At 37.6% G+C, this 21,188-nt stretch overlaps 1 protein-coding gene across 1 annotated transcript; it reads left to right on the plus strand.

The window, feature by feature from the left end:
- Positions 1–291: 291 nt before the first annotated feature.
- On the plus strand, positions 292–19,884 carry tsh (teashirt). Its single transcript, XM_017617527.1, has 4 exons — positions 292–803; positions 857–936; positions 13,031–16,719; positions 18,723–19,884. Exons 2-3 carry the CDS (start codon positions 884–886, stop codon positions 15,945–15,947), a joined length of 2,970 nt encoding a protein of 989 aa, XP_017473016.1. The 5' UTR covers positions 292–803; positions 857–883; the 3' UTR covers positions 15,948–16,719; positions 18,723–19,884.
- Positions 19,885–21,188: the final 1,304 nt, after the last annotated feature.

Consider the following 21,188-nt stretch of genomic DNA (forward strand, 5'->3'; position numbering starts at 1 on the left):
ATAGAGCGTCACTTGCGGGCAAATACATAAAAACATACATAAATGTAGTACATACAAAAAAAAAATAAATCCTTAAAACAACAAACTTACCCAATGTATACGAATCCATGCAATTAACTAATTTAATTAACTAAAAATACAAAATATTAAAAATTTACGCTAAGCTAATTCAAATCTACATTTACTACAACAAAAAAATTAAAAGCGTTGTAGAAAACAAACCCAAAACTATTTTAAATATATTAAAGAAAAAGCAAAAACAATTTAAGTAAAATAGAAAACCGCGTAAAATGCAAAGTTTTAAGCAAATTAAAAATATTTCTCAACTTTAAAAAATAAATAAATATACTACAAAACAACAAATATTAGCTGCAGATAAATTATAAAGCAACTAAAATTTATTACAAAACAAAAATAAACACTACAAAATCAAAAGCGTATACGTTTAAAGTGAAATAAGAAAGTAGCTACAGCTCAACACACACAAACAACCAACAACAACAAAATTTCTTAAAACAATAAAATATAGGCGAAAAGTAGTCCAAAATCCTAACCATTTACGTGCTAATTAGTGTAGTTAAAAAGAACAAAAACAAAACGAATTAAAACTCCACAAAATCAATTGTTGCGTTACTAATTTCCAGCAAAAAAATACAAATTTCGCCACAACAACAAAAACAACGTAACCACAAAAATTCTCTGTCAAGCGCCAAATTGTTAAATTTCGTTTATCAAAAAGCTGAAAAAAAAACAGATAACAGGAAAATCTTCAGTCGGAAAAGTTCAGGAATTTCATCGAAAAACGCTTAGAAAGTGTGCGCGTTTATCTGCGTCTTGCAACTTGTCAACTTGATATACCGCCAAAATTCAGCAAAATATAAATATGTTGCACGAAGCGCTCATGCTTGAGATCTACCGGCAGGCGTTAAATGCGGGGTAAGTGAAAAAAAAAAAACATTTATTTTATTTTTTTGCTGCAATGAAAACAGTTTTATTAGCAAATGGAAACTTTTTTCAAGTAGCGGAATTAAAAAATTAATAATTTTCTAAAATTAATAAATTTTGCTATGTTCAGAAACAATTGTCCCTGTGAATGAAGTATATTCCTACGTTATAGAGAAGTTCATGTTCTAAGCACTCTCGGCCGCTTTATTGAGCTGGGTACGAAGATATGAGAGCCCTGACGGCAGTGAGTAGGCCGGTCGCTTAGAAAAATCCGTATTTCATGATACAAAATCCGGCTGGATATTCTAAATGCCTTCTTTTTGTCTGCCACTACAACCGTTTGTCGGTATGGACTGAGACTAAGAAAATTCGACAATTATCTCTCACAGTGTATACAGGTCCTCCTGCACCTGTGCCCGTCCATTGTATAAACGCACGAATGTGGTTAGTTTTCCTGCATTGAAATTTGAATCCTTCCAACCAAATAGGTCTTGACTAGGTACTGGCATAGCAAATCATAGTTAAGAGTTCGTTAGAAGCAAATAACAGTCGTCCCTAAATTGACGTGCCAAGCATCAGAGAACTGTAAAAGTAATTTTGACTAAGTGAGGCATATCATCTTAAAAAAAAAAAACTGAAATCAGGGCCACCATAAGTTCGCTAATTTTTCCTACTGAGATTGTAATAACTGATGAGCTCGATATTTTGTATTTTGTCTAAAAAGTTCATCATTATTTATTTGTATTTGGCCGTTAATTGAAGATTATATAAATTTTTTGAGCTCATGTTCCCGATGATGACTTCAGGTAACAACAACAGTTTGTTTTATTTCAACCTGGCCGCGAGCTCAAAAAATTAATATAAAAAGTTCATCAGAAACTGGATTAAAGATTTCTTTAATCAAATGGAACTTGAATTTCTTGTTCTAAGCTATGCAAAAACTCAGCTAAGATGGATACAGTGACTCAAACAAGTGAACACGTGCTGATTTTTTTTTTTAATATTAACAATGGTTTTCGAGTTAAATTTGTTTTGGTATTTTTCTATAAAAATATTGTGCAAGCTTTAACTAAAACCATATAAATCCATGTTTCAAACCTTATACAAAATTTAGGAAAATGCTACAAATTTTCATTAAAGCTTCAAATATTTTCAACTGAATCTTCAGACTATTATTTTCGGGTATGCAAGCTTATAGCCCATACAGTTTTAGTCTAACGGTGTGCAAGTTTCAAGCGGCCAAAAAAATTGCGTTGATTTTTAATAATTTTTTTTTTTTTCTAACGGATTTTTGCACTTTCTTCTCATATAAGCATGATATGAATTTCTTATGAAATAAAATGCGGATGACCGTTCGCAACAATATTCAAAAAAATCGACGCCATTTTTTTTAAATTTCAAAAGGCACCAGCAAAAAAAAATATGAAAAATCAGCTCATTTCTCAATTCTCACGAGCTCACAACGTGCTGTTGTCTTATAAATTTTGACCCCAGCTCGCAAAGAAGTTTTAGAGGGACTTTTGAAATGCGTGCTACCACCTGGTAGCACCTAGGTACCATTCCTGGTTCGAGCAACATCTAAAAAAAAAAAAGCGATAACAGCGGTCGCCCCGCGGCAGGCAATGGCAAACCTCCAAGTGTATTTTGACGGCTGAATGGAAGATCACTCTATCTCGGTAGTCGGTTAAAAAACGCCCTATCTCAACAAACGGTTGAAAAACAACCTGTTTTGGATTTTGGTTGAAGAACCGCCTTATCTCAGCAAATAATTCAAGAACGTCCTATCTCTATCTCAGCAAATGGTTCAGAAATACCCCCTATCTCTGCTGCCCCGATATATTGATTTTGTATTGAGATAGGGTGTTTTCGAAGCGGCAGCTGAAATAGGTCCTCAAGTAGGCGTTTGTTTCCGGGCTGAATTTATCATACGATCCAAATTTCTTACTGCCGTCCAACCTCTTGAGATTTGGAATTAGTAGGTCGTATGAGGAGGCTATTGATAGCTGGAGCATATACCAAGTTAGGGAGCATTTCGTAGGCCAATTTCTGCAATTTTGCTTTGCGATAGGTACCTGGGCATTATCTTGAACAATTAAACTGCATTCACCTTGGTCTCTGGAGTATTGTGATGTATGCATGTTGCAATCGGTTTACGAAGCGGCATAAAAACTCGTTCGGTTTTGCGGTTGAATATCGCCAAATAATCTTTTGAAGTGGTCACTTGTGCAGTTTGCCCCTTGTATCGGCCAAGCCTTTCTTTTTTACGAAAACGATTAAGCTCAATACTCACTTTTTACTATCAAAATTGTCTACATTAAATGCGTTTTGTACCCAGTATAGTTTCTTATCCAACATGAGTGCCAGATATTTCGCAGATCGTAATTTCCCTATTCGCCATAGTTGGTGCCTTTCATTCTATGGAACTTTGGACATACCTTCTGATTACGAATTACAGGGCAATTCTAGCCGAAACTTACTTTTTATTTTTTTCCAATTTTATTTTTATATTTTATTGTTTTCAATAGAAAAAACATATTTGTTTTTAATTTCATTTAATATTTAGGAAAGTCCTATATTCTATTTTTCTATTGCCCCTCGGCGGGCAATGGCAGACCCCCGTGTGAAAAACAGCTTCTCATAAAAATACAATCGCCGTTCGGAGACATTTAGAGAATATTGAATTTATACAAAATTTATTTTTTCGTTAATTTAATTTCTTTAAACAAGATTTTCTTTTTAATTATAGATTTCGTATTAAAAAGTAACATGTATATTTTTAATTCATTTATGTAATTTTTAGGAACTTTTTTTCTTTCATTTAGTTTTCTTTATATTTTTAGATTTTGTATTAAAAAGAAAAGTATTTTTTGAATTTCATTTATGTAATTTTAAGGAATTTAGTTTATTTTGCTATTTTATTTTTATTTTTAGATTTTGTATAGAAAAAATAATTTGTTAACTTTATTTATATAATTTTTAGGAACACATTTTCGTTCTTATTTAATTTTCTTTTTATTTTTTAGATTTTGTATTAAAAATAAAAATATTTTTGAATTGCATTTATGTAATTTTAAGGAATCTAGTTTCTTTCTAATTAATTTTTTGTATTTTTAGATTTTGCATAAAAAAAACAACTTGTGTAAATTTATGTAATTTTTAGGAACACATTTTCGTTTTTATTTAATTTTATTTTTATTTTTAGATTTTGTATTAAAAATAAAAAAAAATTTTAATTTCATTTATGTAATTTTTAGGAACCTATTCTCTTTCTTATTTCATTTTTTTCTTTTTTAAAGTTTCATATACATTTAATTTTCTATGACGAAACCTTTTGTCTGTGGTCAGTTGAAAGAGAGTTACCCGAACTGCCCTATTAGTTTACTCCTAGCGCTTTTTATATGGGAATATTAGGCCCCTCTGCCTCGGTACATATGTACTTTTGTATGAAGATTTAATCGGAGCGGTGCAATAACACCATAAGCAATAAGGCCATATGGTCTTATTTAAATTTTTTTTTTGTGGAAATAAAACCATATGAAGTTATTTCCTAATCCAAAAGGGAAATAAAGTCATAATGGAAATTACAACCGCTTCAACTAAAAATGCATGTCAGGCCACTCTATTTGTGGATCACATTTTTCCTATTAATTGACCGTGGGCGTGTTTCTTTATTATTCAGTTCGGATTTAGAAGAGATTAGTCGTGTAGTTTATCAGGAACAATGGTTACAAAGAAACAGAAGAGAATGAAACAAACAAAAAAATTAAAAAAGGGCAATAAAACCATAATGGCTTTATTTCCATTTTTAGTTGGAAATAAGGCCGTATAGAAATTATGGTTTTATTTCCAATTGCCAAGCGAAATAAAGCTAATAAAACTAATAAAGCTAATAAAACTAATTTTTATTAGTAAACTTTAAATTATGTATAATAAAAAAGTTAAAAAAAAAAATTTATGGGGGCAGCACATATGTATGTATGTGTGTGTATAAGAAATTCGGTATAAAAGTATAATTCCCAGAATTAAATTGTTAAACAAAACGGCAGGAGAACTACATACTACATACATATCTACATACCTATGTATGTATACGCATGCATAACCATGAATTTGTATGACTAAACAGCAAATGAGAGGCCTTTAGTGAGTTAATAAATTAAATAAAAATTGAGAACTGGCAAATAATTATCTTCGCCTAAGAAAAAGTGCACTTGGTGCGTTGGTGCACACTTGAGAACTTGCAAAAACAATTAACTGCAACTGGGCAGCAAGTATTTATCTGCATCTAAAACATGCATGCACATACATACAAACATATTACGATTTTAATTAATTGACTAGAATATTGAAAATATGTATAGCAATTACTTGAACTTGAAGCGAAATAATAAATCTACGCCAACGGTAGCTTAGTTTTTAAGATCAAACCAATAATCGAGCATTCGAAGCGAAGGAAATAGAAAAACTCAAAAACATCAGATATATGTATCTACATACTATATAGAAATTTACATTGTAAGTATCACTAAACATTAAATGTCAACTATAATATTTTTATTTTTTTTTTGTGTACATACATTCAGGCATGATTTGCGAGTAGATCACAATGTGCTGATAAATAATTGATTAGAAGCAAAAAGAAATGACAGAGGGAGAATCGTACTCGTGTAGAAAACATTTAACGATTGTTCGGTCATTGGGTGTTGAATAGACATAAAAATAGATGTGTCCGGTGGATGTAATGAATTACTTGAGACAATTTAATGTGACGCTGCGATGCGGGCAATGTCGCATGAATAGCACAGCATGTCAATGAATGAAGTTGGACGGATGTGTTATGAGTAAAGAGACCAAAAAAAAAAAACAAAAACAAGAACAAAACGGGAACGCTTTTTCATAATTTTAGAATATTACTATGTTATGTAGCATGCCAATAAATATACATATGTAAGATTTACTTCGGAATGTGACTTTTTGCTTTTGCAAAAAGTTTTCTAGCATTTTCAATGTAACCATTAATTTTGTGCTGGAAGGAAATGCGTTGAATAAATTCTACATTTTCAAATTAAAAATATATTAGCATTTTCATGTATGTATTTAGCTATGCATAGCTTCCTCTATAAATTGTTACCTTTGATTGGAATTCTTAGTAAGTATCTAAAGCAAGGTTTTTTTTTTTTTTTAATTACATTGAAACGTCGAGATCAACAACAGCTTGTTTAATGAGGTCGACTTACACTTCGTTACATTTTTAATAGCGTAGAAAATCCTTCTACAATACCTCATATACCTAGGGTTGGAAACGAAAACTAGCAAAACGATTTTATAGTCAGTACAACAAGTGAAAATATGAATGACCTTTAACTGATCCATTTTGAACGATCACAAGCGATCTTTTAATACCTGTATTCACAAGAAAATCTCATTCGAAAAATGAAATTCCCAAAGCGAAAGAGAGGCAATGGTTCTGCCAGTCTTCGGGGTTAGTTTTGAACTGAAAGCTGAAGGCAATCGTTTCGCATCTTTCCGACACTTTCTGATACACGAATGGATTTGATTTCTCAACATGGTCTTCCTTTAGCTCAATACATTTAGTCTAGCGTTTTCGAATTATTTTATCCCTTCCAAATAACAGGTTTCCTCAAGGTCCAAAATAGATGATTGTTTCAGTGCTGATCTGATCAATAAAATAGTCTAATGTGTATACGCTGGTTGGGGTTACAGTTCATAGCCCAGGTATTGGATTATGGCTACGATGACTATCGGTAGTTTATGTCAAAAGACAGTCATTTTTCACTTGATGCTGGCTTTGTCTTTATTATTATTATTATTTTTATCTTTGAAAGTACTTTTCTTAGTACTGTGTCCGTCATTAATGAATTTCATATATTACAGCCTAGTAGAAAAAAAAATGTTCAGGAAGATCTGAGAATACAAAAAAGAAAGGAAAACTCTTCCTTGTACTCAATTTATCTTACCAAAGCCAGTGCAATCACCATTTTTATTAATGTAATAAAAAATGGGATATGAAGATTGTGCAAAGTTTATTTTGCTCTACGGGTATTTAGTACTTCGAGGTAGGGATTCACAACAGCTTATGTTAAGTTACGTTGGCCTACACTCTGTAGAAAGTTCATTGTTATATCACTAGCGTGACCTTCTGTATCCCATATCAACATTCCCATGTAAACGGTCGACTTGTTTGCCCGAACATAGCGGAGAAACTGTGAATACTCAAGGCTTCTTAGTGCGCTAACCAATCGTTTAGGGTATGCTTAAGATTACGTGGTCCTATTTAGGATAAGCCATGGCGGTGGCAAAGAAAGTGTTCGACTCTCTTTTCTTCGTTCCTGCAACTGTGGTAAAAGTCATTAGAGGCGAGGCTTTAAGTTAATCCTATATTCATATTGAAAGGCGCCCCTTGACAAGACCAACAAGACTCTGATTTGTTTCCATTAATTAGCTGACAACTTGCTTGTGGTTTTCTAGCTAAGTAAAAACAGATCTGAGCCATAGGTTAGGTTAGGTTAGAGTGACTGTCCCGCACAGAGCGCGGAGCACACGTGGGCTGGAAAAGCCCGTCATGATACCACTGGCCGAAGCCATTTGTTTCTTTCCCTCTTTTAGTAATATTGGTTGCGCGTGTTGGTCAGGGCGGGACAATGGCAGAGATAGTTTTCGATGGTCTCCACCTCTTCCTCGTCTCTGCAACTGTGACAAAAATCATTGGTGAGGAATCCTAACCTTTTTCCGTGTGTGACCATCAGGCAGTGTCCGGTGATTACCCCGACTACTAATCTGAGAGAGTAGCGGCCCAGCCGGGTGAGAGCTAAGGATCTCTTTACATCAATCTTTGGTAAAATTTGCCTGGTAGTATGGCAGGTGGTTTCCACAGCCGACCTTATCTTAGTCTGTGTTTGCAGGAGGTTAGAGGTATGCCCGCATTCCGCAGCAGAATTGACTTCAGATATTTCCGTCCCCCTCCTTGTCAGCTCGTCGGCTAGGCAGTTGCCAGGAATGTCACTATGTCAAGGGACCCATACAACAATCAAGGAGCATTTTTATGCCAGAAGGTTGAGAGTCTTCCTGCATTCTATGGCTACTATGGACGTTGTTCCGTTAGAATTGAAAGATTTGATAGCAGCCTGGTTGTTAGAATAGATAGCAATAGGCCGCCCGAGGGGCGGACGTTATAAGTCACCGAGCCGCCTCCATTATGGCGTTTAAATAGTTCTGCTTGAAAAACGCTACAACGGTCCGGTAAGCGAAAACTGAGGTTTAGCGTGAGTTCGTCTGAGTAGATCCCGCTATCCACTCTTTTTTTGGCCGTAGACCCTGGGTTCAGGTCTGTGGCCCTTTTCCACTCGTTCCTCTCTGGGATTCTTGTGCAGAATTGGTTGTCTAAACAGAGTAGAGGAGTGGTATAATCTATCTGTCGTAGATTATCCGGTAGAGTTTCAAGTACTTTTGCGTGTCCGAATCTGTGATCTGTCCAAGGCTGGATTGTATTTAACCTGGTCTGAGCCTTAGTTCGTTTACTAGACGGCATTTTGGGCAGAATTGAGTGACAACAGATTAAATAGTTCTGTTCCCGGGAACCCCGACTACCACCTTTAGGCATCATTTATCCAATTCGCTTAGAACCATTATTCCTTGAATTGCTACTTTCGAAGAGGTATTTATGCACACTAGATATTAAATCGGAGCCTGGTTTTCAGGGTAGACGGTGGTGGAGTATTCTATTACAAGATAATCGCTTTCTTTAAATCTCTTAATTCAGCTTGCAAGACACCACAGTAGTCTGGTAGATACAGGCTAATGCTTAGAAGTAAATAATCACCAAATGTTAGCCTCATTATACCAAATGGAAAACGAGTTTAACAAAATTTAAATTTAGAAAAATACTATACCACATTTGGTAGAATTCCACCAAAACGGAAACACTGTACGCAAACCAAACGATGATAGGTATTTAGATATATGCAATTCGCACTGGCGTAGCCAGGAATGCAGGAGCCAAACAAACTTTGGAACACCTTCTTTGCTCATGACCGTCGCTATCATGAATTCGACTGAAATATGTATATGCTTGGGTGCTATTCAGATGGAAAAACTGGAGAATGTCTACAAAATTAGATACCAGACGCCTTCAACTGGTGCTTTTTCAATATTTAATATTTTATTGATTACCGGGAGAAAAATTGTACGAAATAATAGTAAATTTTGACTAATTCGGTGCTCCTTCCCATATGTCCTAAATACATATATGTATGTACATATATATGCACATAAATTCTTATTTAATATGTATCTATGCATGTCTGTTTATTTATACATATGTATGTAAATTCTTCAGTATTCATTTCTCCATGCTCATACATAGTAGTTCGTTTTCATAATTTATGCAAAGCAATTAAAAAGCAAGAAAATACCAGCTGCGACGCGTACGATGCTGCTGAAAGCTGCGCAGCTTCACTGCAACGCGCTGCTTTTGAATTCATTGATTTGATCGAGTTCAAATTGACACAGAAAAAAATGTATGCCACATCGAACGAGAGCAAGTGAAAGAATTAAAGACATTTGAGAGACATACATGTACGTACATATGTATGTATGCATTCGTGTATGTATGTATGTATCTATGCATACTCAGCACAACTAAAGAGCACAAATGGCTGGTTGAATGGGGGCGGACGAGCTAATGAAATGGAAGGGAAGCGGTGGTAAGCCACATCCATAACCAGCAGCTAACCGCAGTAAATAACGCAGCCATTCTTCAACGCCAAGCGAATCAAGGCAATCAGCTAAATGTTGGAGAGTACATACATTATATGAAATGGTGACAGTTAATCACTTAAAGGGTTGCCACTGACGAAAAAAAAGACTTACCATCCACTTGAAAAAAAATCGACTAAATATGTAGAATATCTGTGTTCTATTTATTTATTTTTTTGAGTTATTTCAATAGATATTAAATTTTTTATTAAGAAATTCTTTACTTAAGCAATGATATGATATTTGAGATCATATTAATGGCATCTTCTTGGTTTCCTTCAACCGAAAACCGAAAATGATGAAACTAAAGGCAACAACGAAACTTCATTATTTGAAAAAAAAAAAACTACAAATACAGTGACTCAAAAAATCGCTTTTAATTTTTTAATATTCACAATTTTTTTATATAAATTTTTTTTTTTACTTTTCTTTTGTAAAAGAATATTGTTTGCGATTAAATCAAAATCATAAAAATCAAGTATTAAAGCTATATACCACATCTAGAAGAATTCAACAAATTTGCGCCAAAATTTCGAACTTTTTTCTCTGAATTTTTAGAACTTTTTATGGTATACAGTTTTATTGCCCATTGAAAAATTTCCGCTAACTTAAAATTTTTTTGGCACCAGACTTTTGTATTTTTTTTTTTTAAATTTAACAATTGCCATTTATAATTTGAATGTGCAATAAAACACAATATGTTGCCTTTTATGTAGACTATACTTTTAGAAAGAACTTTATAATTAGCCTTATCATGAGTTTCATTTTCCCCGAACCAGTTCACTTTCACTTTTGCTTTCCATGTATTTACTATGGGCGAATGAAAAATTTTCGGGGTGAAACAGAATATAAAGATAACAACGAAAAATAAAGCCAGAACGAAAAGTATTGAAGTTCGCACAAATTACTTTAACAAAAATCTATCAAATTGAAAACAAAGGTAACTTTTTACCAACCCAATTTTTTTTCTACCAATGTTGGTAATAATTTACCAAAGTGGCAACCCTGGTTAATTATGTAGTTAGTTGCCTGGTTTTCGGACGCGCCAAGTGGATGGTGGCTGTATGTGTATAGGTATGTTAGTGGCACGCACGCTCAAACAAAACGCCGGAACAACCGAGCACATGCCATCCGTATACGAATGCAATGCAACGCAACGAATAACAAAAGGCCTATCAAAGCTTTTAGAGCATTTTATTATGAACCGTTAGATGCGTAGATATCAAATACTACATCTGTACATAATACATATTTCGATTGTGATTTTATGCTTTGACAATTCATACATACATACATACATACATACATACATACATACATACATACATATGGCTAACAGTGAGCTGCATGACTGCCCAGCCAGCCCACAAATTTGTTATCATCTTCACGGATTTCTGTGTGTTGGTGGTGCGTAATCACTCGCCTATGTATGTATGTACCGTTGTCTCAACACTCCAGCTACTATTAGCGACTAGGTATGCATCACATGTGTATGCCATTTGATTTGTGACTCTTTGATTTGTTTGCTCGTGAAAGCGCGAAATGCTGACAGGCGGTTAATAAATTTCAATAAAATGTTGTTGAAATCAACTAAATGATTTCGGTGCGCTTATCGCAACGAAATAAACGATTACACCAGATTTAAATAAACACTTTACTAATAAACTCAGATTGATTAGTATAAAGTCATGCGAAATTTTAGTATCGGTGGACAAAGCTTTTGATTTTTAAATTTCCATTTTATATTATATGTATAATATAATTTAAATTTTATTTTTTAGTTAAATAAGTACAAGTATTTAAGTGTATCTCAAATTTGTTTTTACGAAAATATTCTAATTACGTTCTAGAACGTTATATACTTAATTTTTTTTATAAAAAAAATATATAAGTAATATCGTTTCATTTTGACTTACCTATTTTAAACGCGGTGACGAATTTTCTTTTATAAACTGGTAACCCTGCAAGAGAAATAATCTTTAAAATATCTAGTCTGTGAAATGTTTTAAAAAGTAGTTCAATTTCCTTTTAATTTTGCTTTACTTTTTTTATTAAATTAAATATACATATTTAGAAATTTTATTTAAAAAATTGTTTTATCAAGGTCATTTTAAAAATCTGCAAATAAATATTTTTTATAAAAAATTTTTCTTAAACTTGTTTGACAAAATTAATTCAAATTTTTTACTTAAATTTTAATGAACTAATTAAATATGCAAATTTGAAAATTATAAAAAAAAAATTATAATTGTATCAAAAAAATTAAAAAAAACCTGGAAAAATATTTGTTTTAATATTTGGACATTTAAGAAGAAAGAATTCAAAATAATTAAATTTTAAATCTTTCTTCATGTTATGTTATTTACCTAAATCTAGAAATTATATTATTAAAAATCATTGTATCAAAGGCATTTTGAAATGCACCATGCGGTTACTTGCAAAAATTTTTAAAAATATTGCTATAAACTTTTCATGGCAACTCTGCTGGGAAGAGTGATACATTTTTTCGCCTAAAACGTCGTTGCGAATTGAAAACATAAGCAGAAGTTAATTTAATTTATAAAATTGTTTATATGCATGTAAATTAGGGTGGGTCAATTATTTTTGGCTATGCGCGTTTAGCATAGGAGAATTCTACGTGTAGTTCTAAGCAAATTTTCCATAGAAACCATGGGTCTGCAATCAATTTGGAATTTGCCCAATTTCGAAAATAGGTTTTGAAGGAAATGTGAAAATTGTCACTGTTGTGCCCTCTGTCGGAAGTTTTAAGAAAGAGATAAGTGCAAAAATTGATTCCTCATATCAAAAAAAAACAACCTTTATAGCATGTTTTTGTACAAAATTTAAGCACTTATTTACAACACTACAGCAAAATTCTAAGAATGCTTTTTCGCAAATTANAAAGTATTTTTTCATATTGCTAAAAAAAAATACCTTGGTAACGCTATCAATAAAAGATCCAATTCCTGTCATGAGATTCCAAAAACACAAAGCGGACTTAAAACAAATATAAACAAATTTTACCAAGTTTGATTTTTTTCTTAATTGGCAGCCCTCTGAATTGTAGAACGCTTATTGTAAAGCGTAGTATGTATTTTTCAAGAAAACTAATTAAAAAATTCCCAAAACTTAGCTTGAAAGTAATTTTATATAGGTAATTTCGAATAATTATATGTACATGGCAACCCTGCTTGAACAAATTTTTTAGTTTTTATGCATAAATATTTTTTGTATATGTATTAAATTATTCAGTTAAATTTTTATAGCCATTTATCTAACGTAAAACGCTTTTCCCCTCTCCTCTTTGCAGCGCCTTGCCGACCGCGCGTCCACGTTCGACAGAGTCGGCCAACTCAAGCGAGCGTTGTCCGTCGCATGATTCCAACTCGTCGGAAAATGGTCGCGAGAGCCGGGAAAATGCCAACGCAGCCGCCAATGCTGCCGCAGCCGCTGCTGCGAGCGCCGGCATGCTACCGCTTCCACCGTCGATGACCGCTACATTCCCAGCTGCACCACAGAATTTGCCCGCACAGCCATCTTCGATGGAGGCTTATCTGCAAATGGTGGCCGCCGCCGCACAGCAGTATGGCTTTCCGTTGGGTCCAGCCGCTCCAGGCCATCGCTTTCAGCTACCAATGCCCACAGATGCGCCAGCACCATTCAAATTACCTCCGCAAGCATCACCCAATGCCTCGAACAACAATTCGGAGGCACTAGACTTTCGCACGAATCTCTTTGCGCGTGCTGCATCCGCCGAACCCGCACCCTCTGAGGAGGAGGAGGACGACGATGAAGCCAACGATGCTAATAATCCACTGGATCTATCGGTTGGCACGCGTAAGCGTTCAGCCGATGGCGATCGTGAGCCCGACTCCACCATCGGACAGATTCAGGTGAAGAAAATTTTCAAAACCGATAGCCCACCACTGGCAGCACCCCCAACGGTGCAAGCCGCACCGCTCTTGCCCGGAGTAAATCCCTACTTGGCAGCAGTGGCAGCAGCAAATATATTCCGCACCGGTCAGTTTCCCGATTGGAATGGCAAGAATGACTTGGTTGTCGATCCATTGGAGAAAATGTCGGATATCGTGAAGGGACCACGGAAGGAGAAATCTTCGCGCTCTTCAGCGGGCAACACACCAACAGCACCGCCAACTGCTGGGCCACCACCTAATTCTGGTGCTTCTGCTGGCACACAAAATTCGGCAACCACACTGACCGCCTCCACGGAGGGCATGTCCAAGGCCAGACACAACATCTGGCAGTCGCACTGGCAGAATAAAGGCGTAGCCAGCTCGGTTTTCCGCTGCGTGTGGTGCAAGCAGAGTTTCTCCACGCTGGAAGCGCTCACCACGCACATGAAGGACAGCAAACACTGTGGCGTAAATGTGCCGCCATTCGGCAACCTACCCAACACCGATCGCCACCACCAACCACCGCCACCACAAGCGCAGGGTCCGCAGCACTCGCACAGCCACCGCAAACAGCCGAATAGTGGCGGCGGCTCGCAATCGAACTCGTCTTCCGGACCATCAGCGGCGGCCAAAAACGCCTTTCAGTATCGGGGCGATCCACCAACACCACTGCCGCGCAAATTGGTGCGCGGCCAGAACGTATGGCTGGGCAAAGGCGTGGAGCAGGCCATGCAGATCTTGAAGTGCATGCGTTGCGGCGAAAGCTTCCGTTCGCTCGGCGAGATGACCAAGCACATGCAGGAGACGCAGCACTACACCAACATTTTATCGCAAGAACAAACGATCTCAATGAAGTCTTCTGGCGGCGGTGATGCCAAGGATGGACACAACAGCTTGAGCTCCGAAGAGAGTCGCACGCTAAGCGCTGTGCTAACGTGCAAAGTTTGCGACAAGGCCTTCAATTCGCTGGGCGATCTGAGCAACCACATGGCCAAGAATAACCACTACGCCGAGCCGCTGATGCAATCCATGGCAGGTGGCGCTGGCAGCCGCAAGCGCCCGGCACCCAAGAAGCGCGAGAAGTCATTGCCGGTGCGTAAGCTGCTCGAGATGAAGGGCGCACAGAATGAGGCGGAAAGTATGGAGGCCAAGATGCAGCGCAACTATGAAAATGCCAAGCGCATGCCACTCGAGGGCACCGGCATCGGACCGGGCAATGACAAGTCAGATGCTGCACTGTTCGCCGAACGCATGCGTCAATACATAACGGGCGTAAAAGCGGACGACGAGGCGGCCAAGGCAGCGCTAGGCGTTGGCAGTTTATTGAACAAAACCAAGTCACCTGATTTGGAGCCGAAAAACGGCGCCACTAAGTCAACAGCAGGCTCATCGTCTGTGCTCAGCGCCATCGAGCAGATGTTCACCACCAGTTTTGATACGCCACCGCGTCACGCCAGCTTGCCGGCGACCAGCCCATCCAATTCGTCGACCAAGAATACATCGCCCGTGGCCTCGAGCATACTGAAGCGGCTGGGCATCGACGAAACTGTCGACTACAATAAGCCATTAATAGACACTTCGGATCCATACTATCAGCATTACCGTTATACGAGCAGCGAGCGCAGTGGCAGTGAGTGCAGCGCTGAAACGCATGTCGAGGCTAGGAAAATGGATGTAAATACGCCGGAGAAGTTGCAGCCAACAGAGGTGATGTCCATGGAGCAGAAATCGGCTGAGATGAGGCGCGAGTTGGAGGCACTCAAGCAGAAGTCCGAGCAGGCAGATGCACTCATGGAACAAGCGCCACAAATCAAAATGGAGATCAAGTCTGAGGTGGAGGAGGAGGAGCGTGGCGATGAGAGTCCACAAAACGGTCGAGATGGCAATGAAAAGTCGCAGCATGTTGCCAATGGCGCTGAATTCTCTATATCCAACAACAACAATAACAACAACAAAGAGCGTAGCGTTACACCACCCAAATCGGCTGGTCCCGTTAGCCCGGTATTGCACAAAGCGCTTACACCGCGCAGTCCCACCGACAGCCACCGTTCCGCTACACCCAAATCGCCAGCATCCAGCATTAAGTCCTACGATGGTGAGAAGAAATATCCAAGCGATTCGCTAAATGCACTCTCCTCCATGTTCGACTCGCTAGGCAGTTCCAGCAACACCACCACGCCCAGCAGTCGCGCACAGGCACCGATAATGCCGTCGTCGTTAAGCAATAAAATCGATTCACCCGAAAATCTCACCACTTCCAATTCGCTTGCTGCTTTACGTCAATTTTGCATAAAAAAAGAGAAAACCGCTTAAATCGCAGCTTTTTGTTTTTCGTCTCGCGAGAGAGAAACAGATTTCAAAAATTTTTTGTTTGCCACCTGACGCCCTGGGTGTTGGGCTTTTTTGTGTACGAGTGGGGCGCGCGCGCGCGCTGCGGACGCGTCGTGTCCGCCGAATGCATTTAACAGGCCGCACTCTGCCGTCGCCGCACAAGGCTTTGTGAGTTGCGGAAGCCGGATTAGAAAAAAATATAAAATTAAAAAAAAAAAATCAGAAAAAAACTATAAAAAATACGTATAAAAAAAGAACACAAAAAACTTTTTGAGTGTGTGACTTTCGACCGCAGTGCTTCACAAAGAAAATGATGAAGCGTCATTACAAAGGTGAGATAACTAAGACTCCAAGAAAGTCAAAATAAATGCGATGCTTCAAAGTGCGGAAAGCAAGCAGCTTTGAGGAGAGCGAACGAGCGAGCGAGCAAGGAAAATGTACGAAAATGAGTCCAACCGCGTGGAATGGGCTCCTGAGTGGGCGAACAAAAATTAACAGCTGCGAACGGCTTTGCGGCTAAGTGTGGGAATACTCAACGTCTGCGCCAGGGCCACTGGCGGTTTTCCCCAACACAGAGAGCTTGTACGGGCAGGAAGACAACAACAGTACGGAAGCAGCAGCAAACATTTTTTAATAGAAGTGGAAAAAAAAAAATATTACGACGATGATGACGAGGAACAATGAGGAACCTATATATTCACTAAATGACCGAGGCAAATGCAATAATCAAGCAGCTTCGCCAACACAACGCGAGGTGAGTGATTATTTACAAATATTTTTGAAAAACTAAAAAAAGAGAAGTTTAATAAATAATAAGAAAACTAAGGCAAATGGCTGTATTTACACAGAGATTGGTGTAGAGATCGGAATTCAAATAATGACATATTTTTACATACCCAAAAAAAACGCTATACAAACCCTGAGCTCTGGGAAGCTCTGCATTTAGTTGCTGCAAAACAAAATAACAAAATCAGTCAGGTGGCTGTGCCATGAGAAGTGACCAGTAAGCTATCGCACATAAGTTTTAGACAGTCCAATCTTCCGAGGTTGAGGGCAACATGAGTTTCGGCCCACCTAAAGACTTTCGCAGCTATTTTGGTTAGACATTCGAAGAATTCTGAGCTCAAGAACGTTTGCCTTTTTTTTTTTGCAAAGTGCGGGATATTCGCATAACAGGTGCCGTTAGGTTTCTGGCTCCGCTTCTCTGGCAGCTTCTGCAGAAGTCGTTGCGGGGAATCCCTTGCCGCTCCGCAGGTCCACACAGCCACAGTGCTTTGAGACTCGAAAGTAATTTTTTTGATTGAGTATACGAAAAAGAGTTAAGCCATTAACGCAGCATCCTACGCTACCAGTTTTGCATAATTTCAGATAAGCAATTAAGGAATAAAGAACGGGCAATACTGACTGACCGTTGTGTTGCTTAATCACGTCAACGCTTCTACGAATTATCTCGAAAACTAAAGGAGAAATCCAAAAACTGCTAACACCAATCGAAAGATTTTATTTTAAAATATGTAATTGCATCTATAATTTATAATTGTCAAAATGGCTCTTGCGAGAATCTTTTATCCTGGCGACAATATCTATTAGGAAAGCGCAGGATTTCGAAAAATCCTCTTTTAAATTATTTAAATCCGGTGAGACATTTAGAAACATGCCTTGAAATGATGGTCCAGGCGTTTGGGGTTCGATTGCAAATAGAGGTGTCTTCATTTTATTTCGAATTTTTTATTTTTTTTTTGTAAACTAATTTACTGCAACTGTTTTTTAACTTTCATTCACGCATTTCAAATCTAACCTTAAAATATTACAAGCATTTTTAAATTATGTTGCACGTAAATTGAAGAGGATTGCTCTTTCAAATCCGAACTTGAAATCTCGTTCAGCGCTTTAAACCAATTTCATATATAATCCTATCCCCCCATAAAAATTAAAATTTTGAATTAAAAAAGTTATTTCGATTCTGGCTATAAAAAATGTATTATTATTTTTTTTTTTGAGACTTCAAGAAAGAATGTATTAGAGAAACACCAACAATGAAAATTCAAGAAAAAAATTTGCAAAATTTATTACGAAGATCGAGGAGAATGCAGCCAATACGATATATGTAAATATACAGTCTCTATAAGTATAAAAAAAAAACTATTTGTTCACCGAACCTCATATACATATGATCGGTCGCTGAGCGAAGAATTCAAAAATTGGTTAATTTTTCTACTTAACCTCAAAAGGTCTTTCTGTTGTATATATCCTAGACCTGATCCTAGACCTGATAGTCCCGTCCAACCGTTACAAAATGGAGGAAAATATTTTTTATTGAAAAACAAAAAAATATGTACATATGTATTTAAAAAATGGACTTCTGATCAGTTTAACCCATGGAAACCCGTAGACGTTAATACGACCAAAAGATGGAGCATGCCCGACTTGATATTTAGTTCATATTCTTGCGGTTTGAAATAAAAAATATATTCCTCCATTTTAGAAGGGGTGGACGGGTGGTCTTGGACACCCTAAATATTTATAGAAAATACCTAGAAAGAAAACACTTTCAAACATTTGAATTTTGAACTCATAAGCGGCTTCAGTGGCCGTTAATTATAATCTGTATATTCATACATATGTACATATATCGATATGTATAAGCATTATTCGCCGGATAATTTTATTCTGTGGGGTACTCTGTTTAGTCGTTCTAAAAAAAATACATAACATATATTTTCAATAAAACTCTTTATTCTTTTCTTCTACTTACAGGTGTTAACAGTTGCGAGATCTACAGGAGAAAAAAAAACACCAGCCGACTGTATATCGTAGTTTGTGTATGAGCGTCAAATACTCCCGATATTACAAAAATAAAATAATCACCAATCCTTGACGCTCTATGTCAGCATTTAAGACAGCGATGCGCAGATAGAGCTTTTACTCTGAACGCGCCTATGGAAAATGTATAGATAGTTTAAAAGAGCTTTACCCGCGGGCAAAGAAGTGCCCATCAGTGATTTAAGATGAACTCTTCGAGAACGCGCACTAGAAAGCTATATAAAAGGGCGATGCATGTATGAAATCCCTAGAAAGCTTCAAAGAGCTACTTTGCGAGATATCTTTGGTCGCGACTGCTGACTGGCGGAAGCTATGGTTTAGAGAGAGGTGGATGCCAAAAGAACTGAGTAGGTATGCCGCTATTACCGATATAGCCAACCACTTTTACCGAGAGAAATCCCCGCCAACCAACGATGGCCGCTGTGAATCAATGGATATGGATACAGACAGAGGTTCAGCTTTGTGCGCGTCCATACATACAAAATCTAAATAAAGCATTAAAAAGCTTTTATCTTGAGCCCTGCGAAACAGCGCAGAACAGAAAAAACTTGTACTCTCTGCTCGTCCATACAAAATCTACAGAAAGCTTAAAACATATTCTCCCGCCGAGTTTTTTTCTTTTGTCGTGAAGGCACCAGCTGACAGTGCAAAACCCGGCGTTTTAACTTATCTGAAGTTTTATGAAAGCTGTGAAAGCTCGTACTCGAATACTGTAAGTCAGTGATGCTCAGAGAGGGCTCTTTATTCTGTGCGCATGTGAAAGCCTGCAGAAAGACTGCCGCTAACTTCCAAGAACGCTGTAAAAAAAAGCTCAACAGGATTATCTATGGAAATGAAGGGCGATCTCAACCTCTTCATGCCCACATCGAATCTAAATAAAGCTTTAAAAAGATTTGAATGCCGGCTACGTTCTGGTCCCTATTGGCTTATGAAGTGACCAGCTCTGCTGCAGTTGGACAACAAACCGTGGATAGCGGAAGCACGCTTTAATTGAGACAAACGCGCGGGTGAAAGCAACCTCTAGAAGTGAAAGCGTTTCATGACAATCACAAGCGGCAAAAGCTAAGAACCAAGAGGGGATGGAGCAGCAGCAGCATCAGCAAAAAACAAAAACAACAAAAACAAAGCCCTTTTAAGGGCTACAAGCAAATAAACAAAGAGATCGAAAAATGTGTTCAGTTTCTTGGGTGGGACTCAAAAAGAACGCTTTTTTAGGTGCGTAAATTTGCCGACGGCAAAACCGCGCCACAGCAATGTAGCAAGCAAGTAGCCAACTATTTAAGTTGGGCCAGCCTGTGAGTGTATGAGCGAATGAATGAATGAATGAATGAATGAATGAGTGTTTATGTATTTGAATGTGTATGTGCGTGTGTGTTGGTTGCGCTCAATTGGCAAACATGTACAATAATCTGTTGCTAAGCCAGCTGCTGTTTGCCATATGTGGCACAATACTCGTAGTTAAATTATTGGATAGAAAATAACAATGCCATTTAGCGTAAGTAAATATAGAGATGTACATATGTTTGTACACGAATTAAGCTACTAAAAGTTTGTGTGTTTGTGGAGATTGCTTTTGCTCATGAATTTCATGTTGGCTATTGTCGTTTGCGGTATGCGCCGGCGCAAGTGCATATCTATGTACTAACAAATAAACAACACTTGTATGCATATGTGCAATACATACATACAAATGTGCAAATATTCATATACAATTGCCTAGTGATAATTCCAATCACAGTTGTTTGACCATAAGTTGCGCTTGTAATTTGCCCCGAATGTCCCATGCCATGTGCCATGAGTGTCGGCGCGATTATGTGTCGTCGGTCAGTCGTTCCGATGCTGGGCTGTCATGCAAATGGTGTGCGAGCATAATCCAGTGGCATCAATGTCGTCATTATTGGCAGTTGCGGCAGTTGCCAGTTGATTTAACGTTACTCCGCTGCCATCTTCTAGCCACACTACATTTCAGTCAAATGCACATGCACTTACTTACATACATATGTATGTATATACATATAGGCATACATACGCACTACCCCATATCATGTGGCAACAGTTGTTGGAGAAGAAGTTCCTGTTTGTAAGATATGCGCACGAAAGAGCGGGTTGTTGTGGTGTGGCAATGGCGGCGCGCGAGGTGTGTACAGTTGCATTTGATTATTTGTGTGTGTGTGTGTGTGTGTGTGAATGCACGAGTGAGTGAGCGAGTGAGCGAAAGGGAGAACTTGTTGCGGCAAGCATTAAGATAGGCGTTAAACTACTAATGAGTAATTTTTGAATTTATATATAGCATAACTACAAAGTGGTGTATGTATGTTTGTGCATTTCCTTGTATACATACATACATTTGTACTAAACTCAGGTGTAAACACAATTAGCAGCGTTGGAAATGAGTAACCA

The sequence above is a fragment of the Rhagoletis zephyria genome, unplaced genomic scaffold (genome assembly GCF_001687245.7).
Source record: "Rhagoletis zephyria isolate East Lansing unplaced genomic scaffold, Rhagoletis_zephyria_1.1 Rzeph_scaffold_01430, whole genome shotgun sequence".
NCBI classification, from domain to species: domain Eukaryota; kingdom Metazoa; phylum Arthropoda; class Insecta; order Diptera; family Tephritidae; genus Rhagoletis; species Rhagoletis zephyria.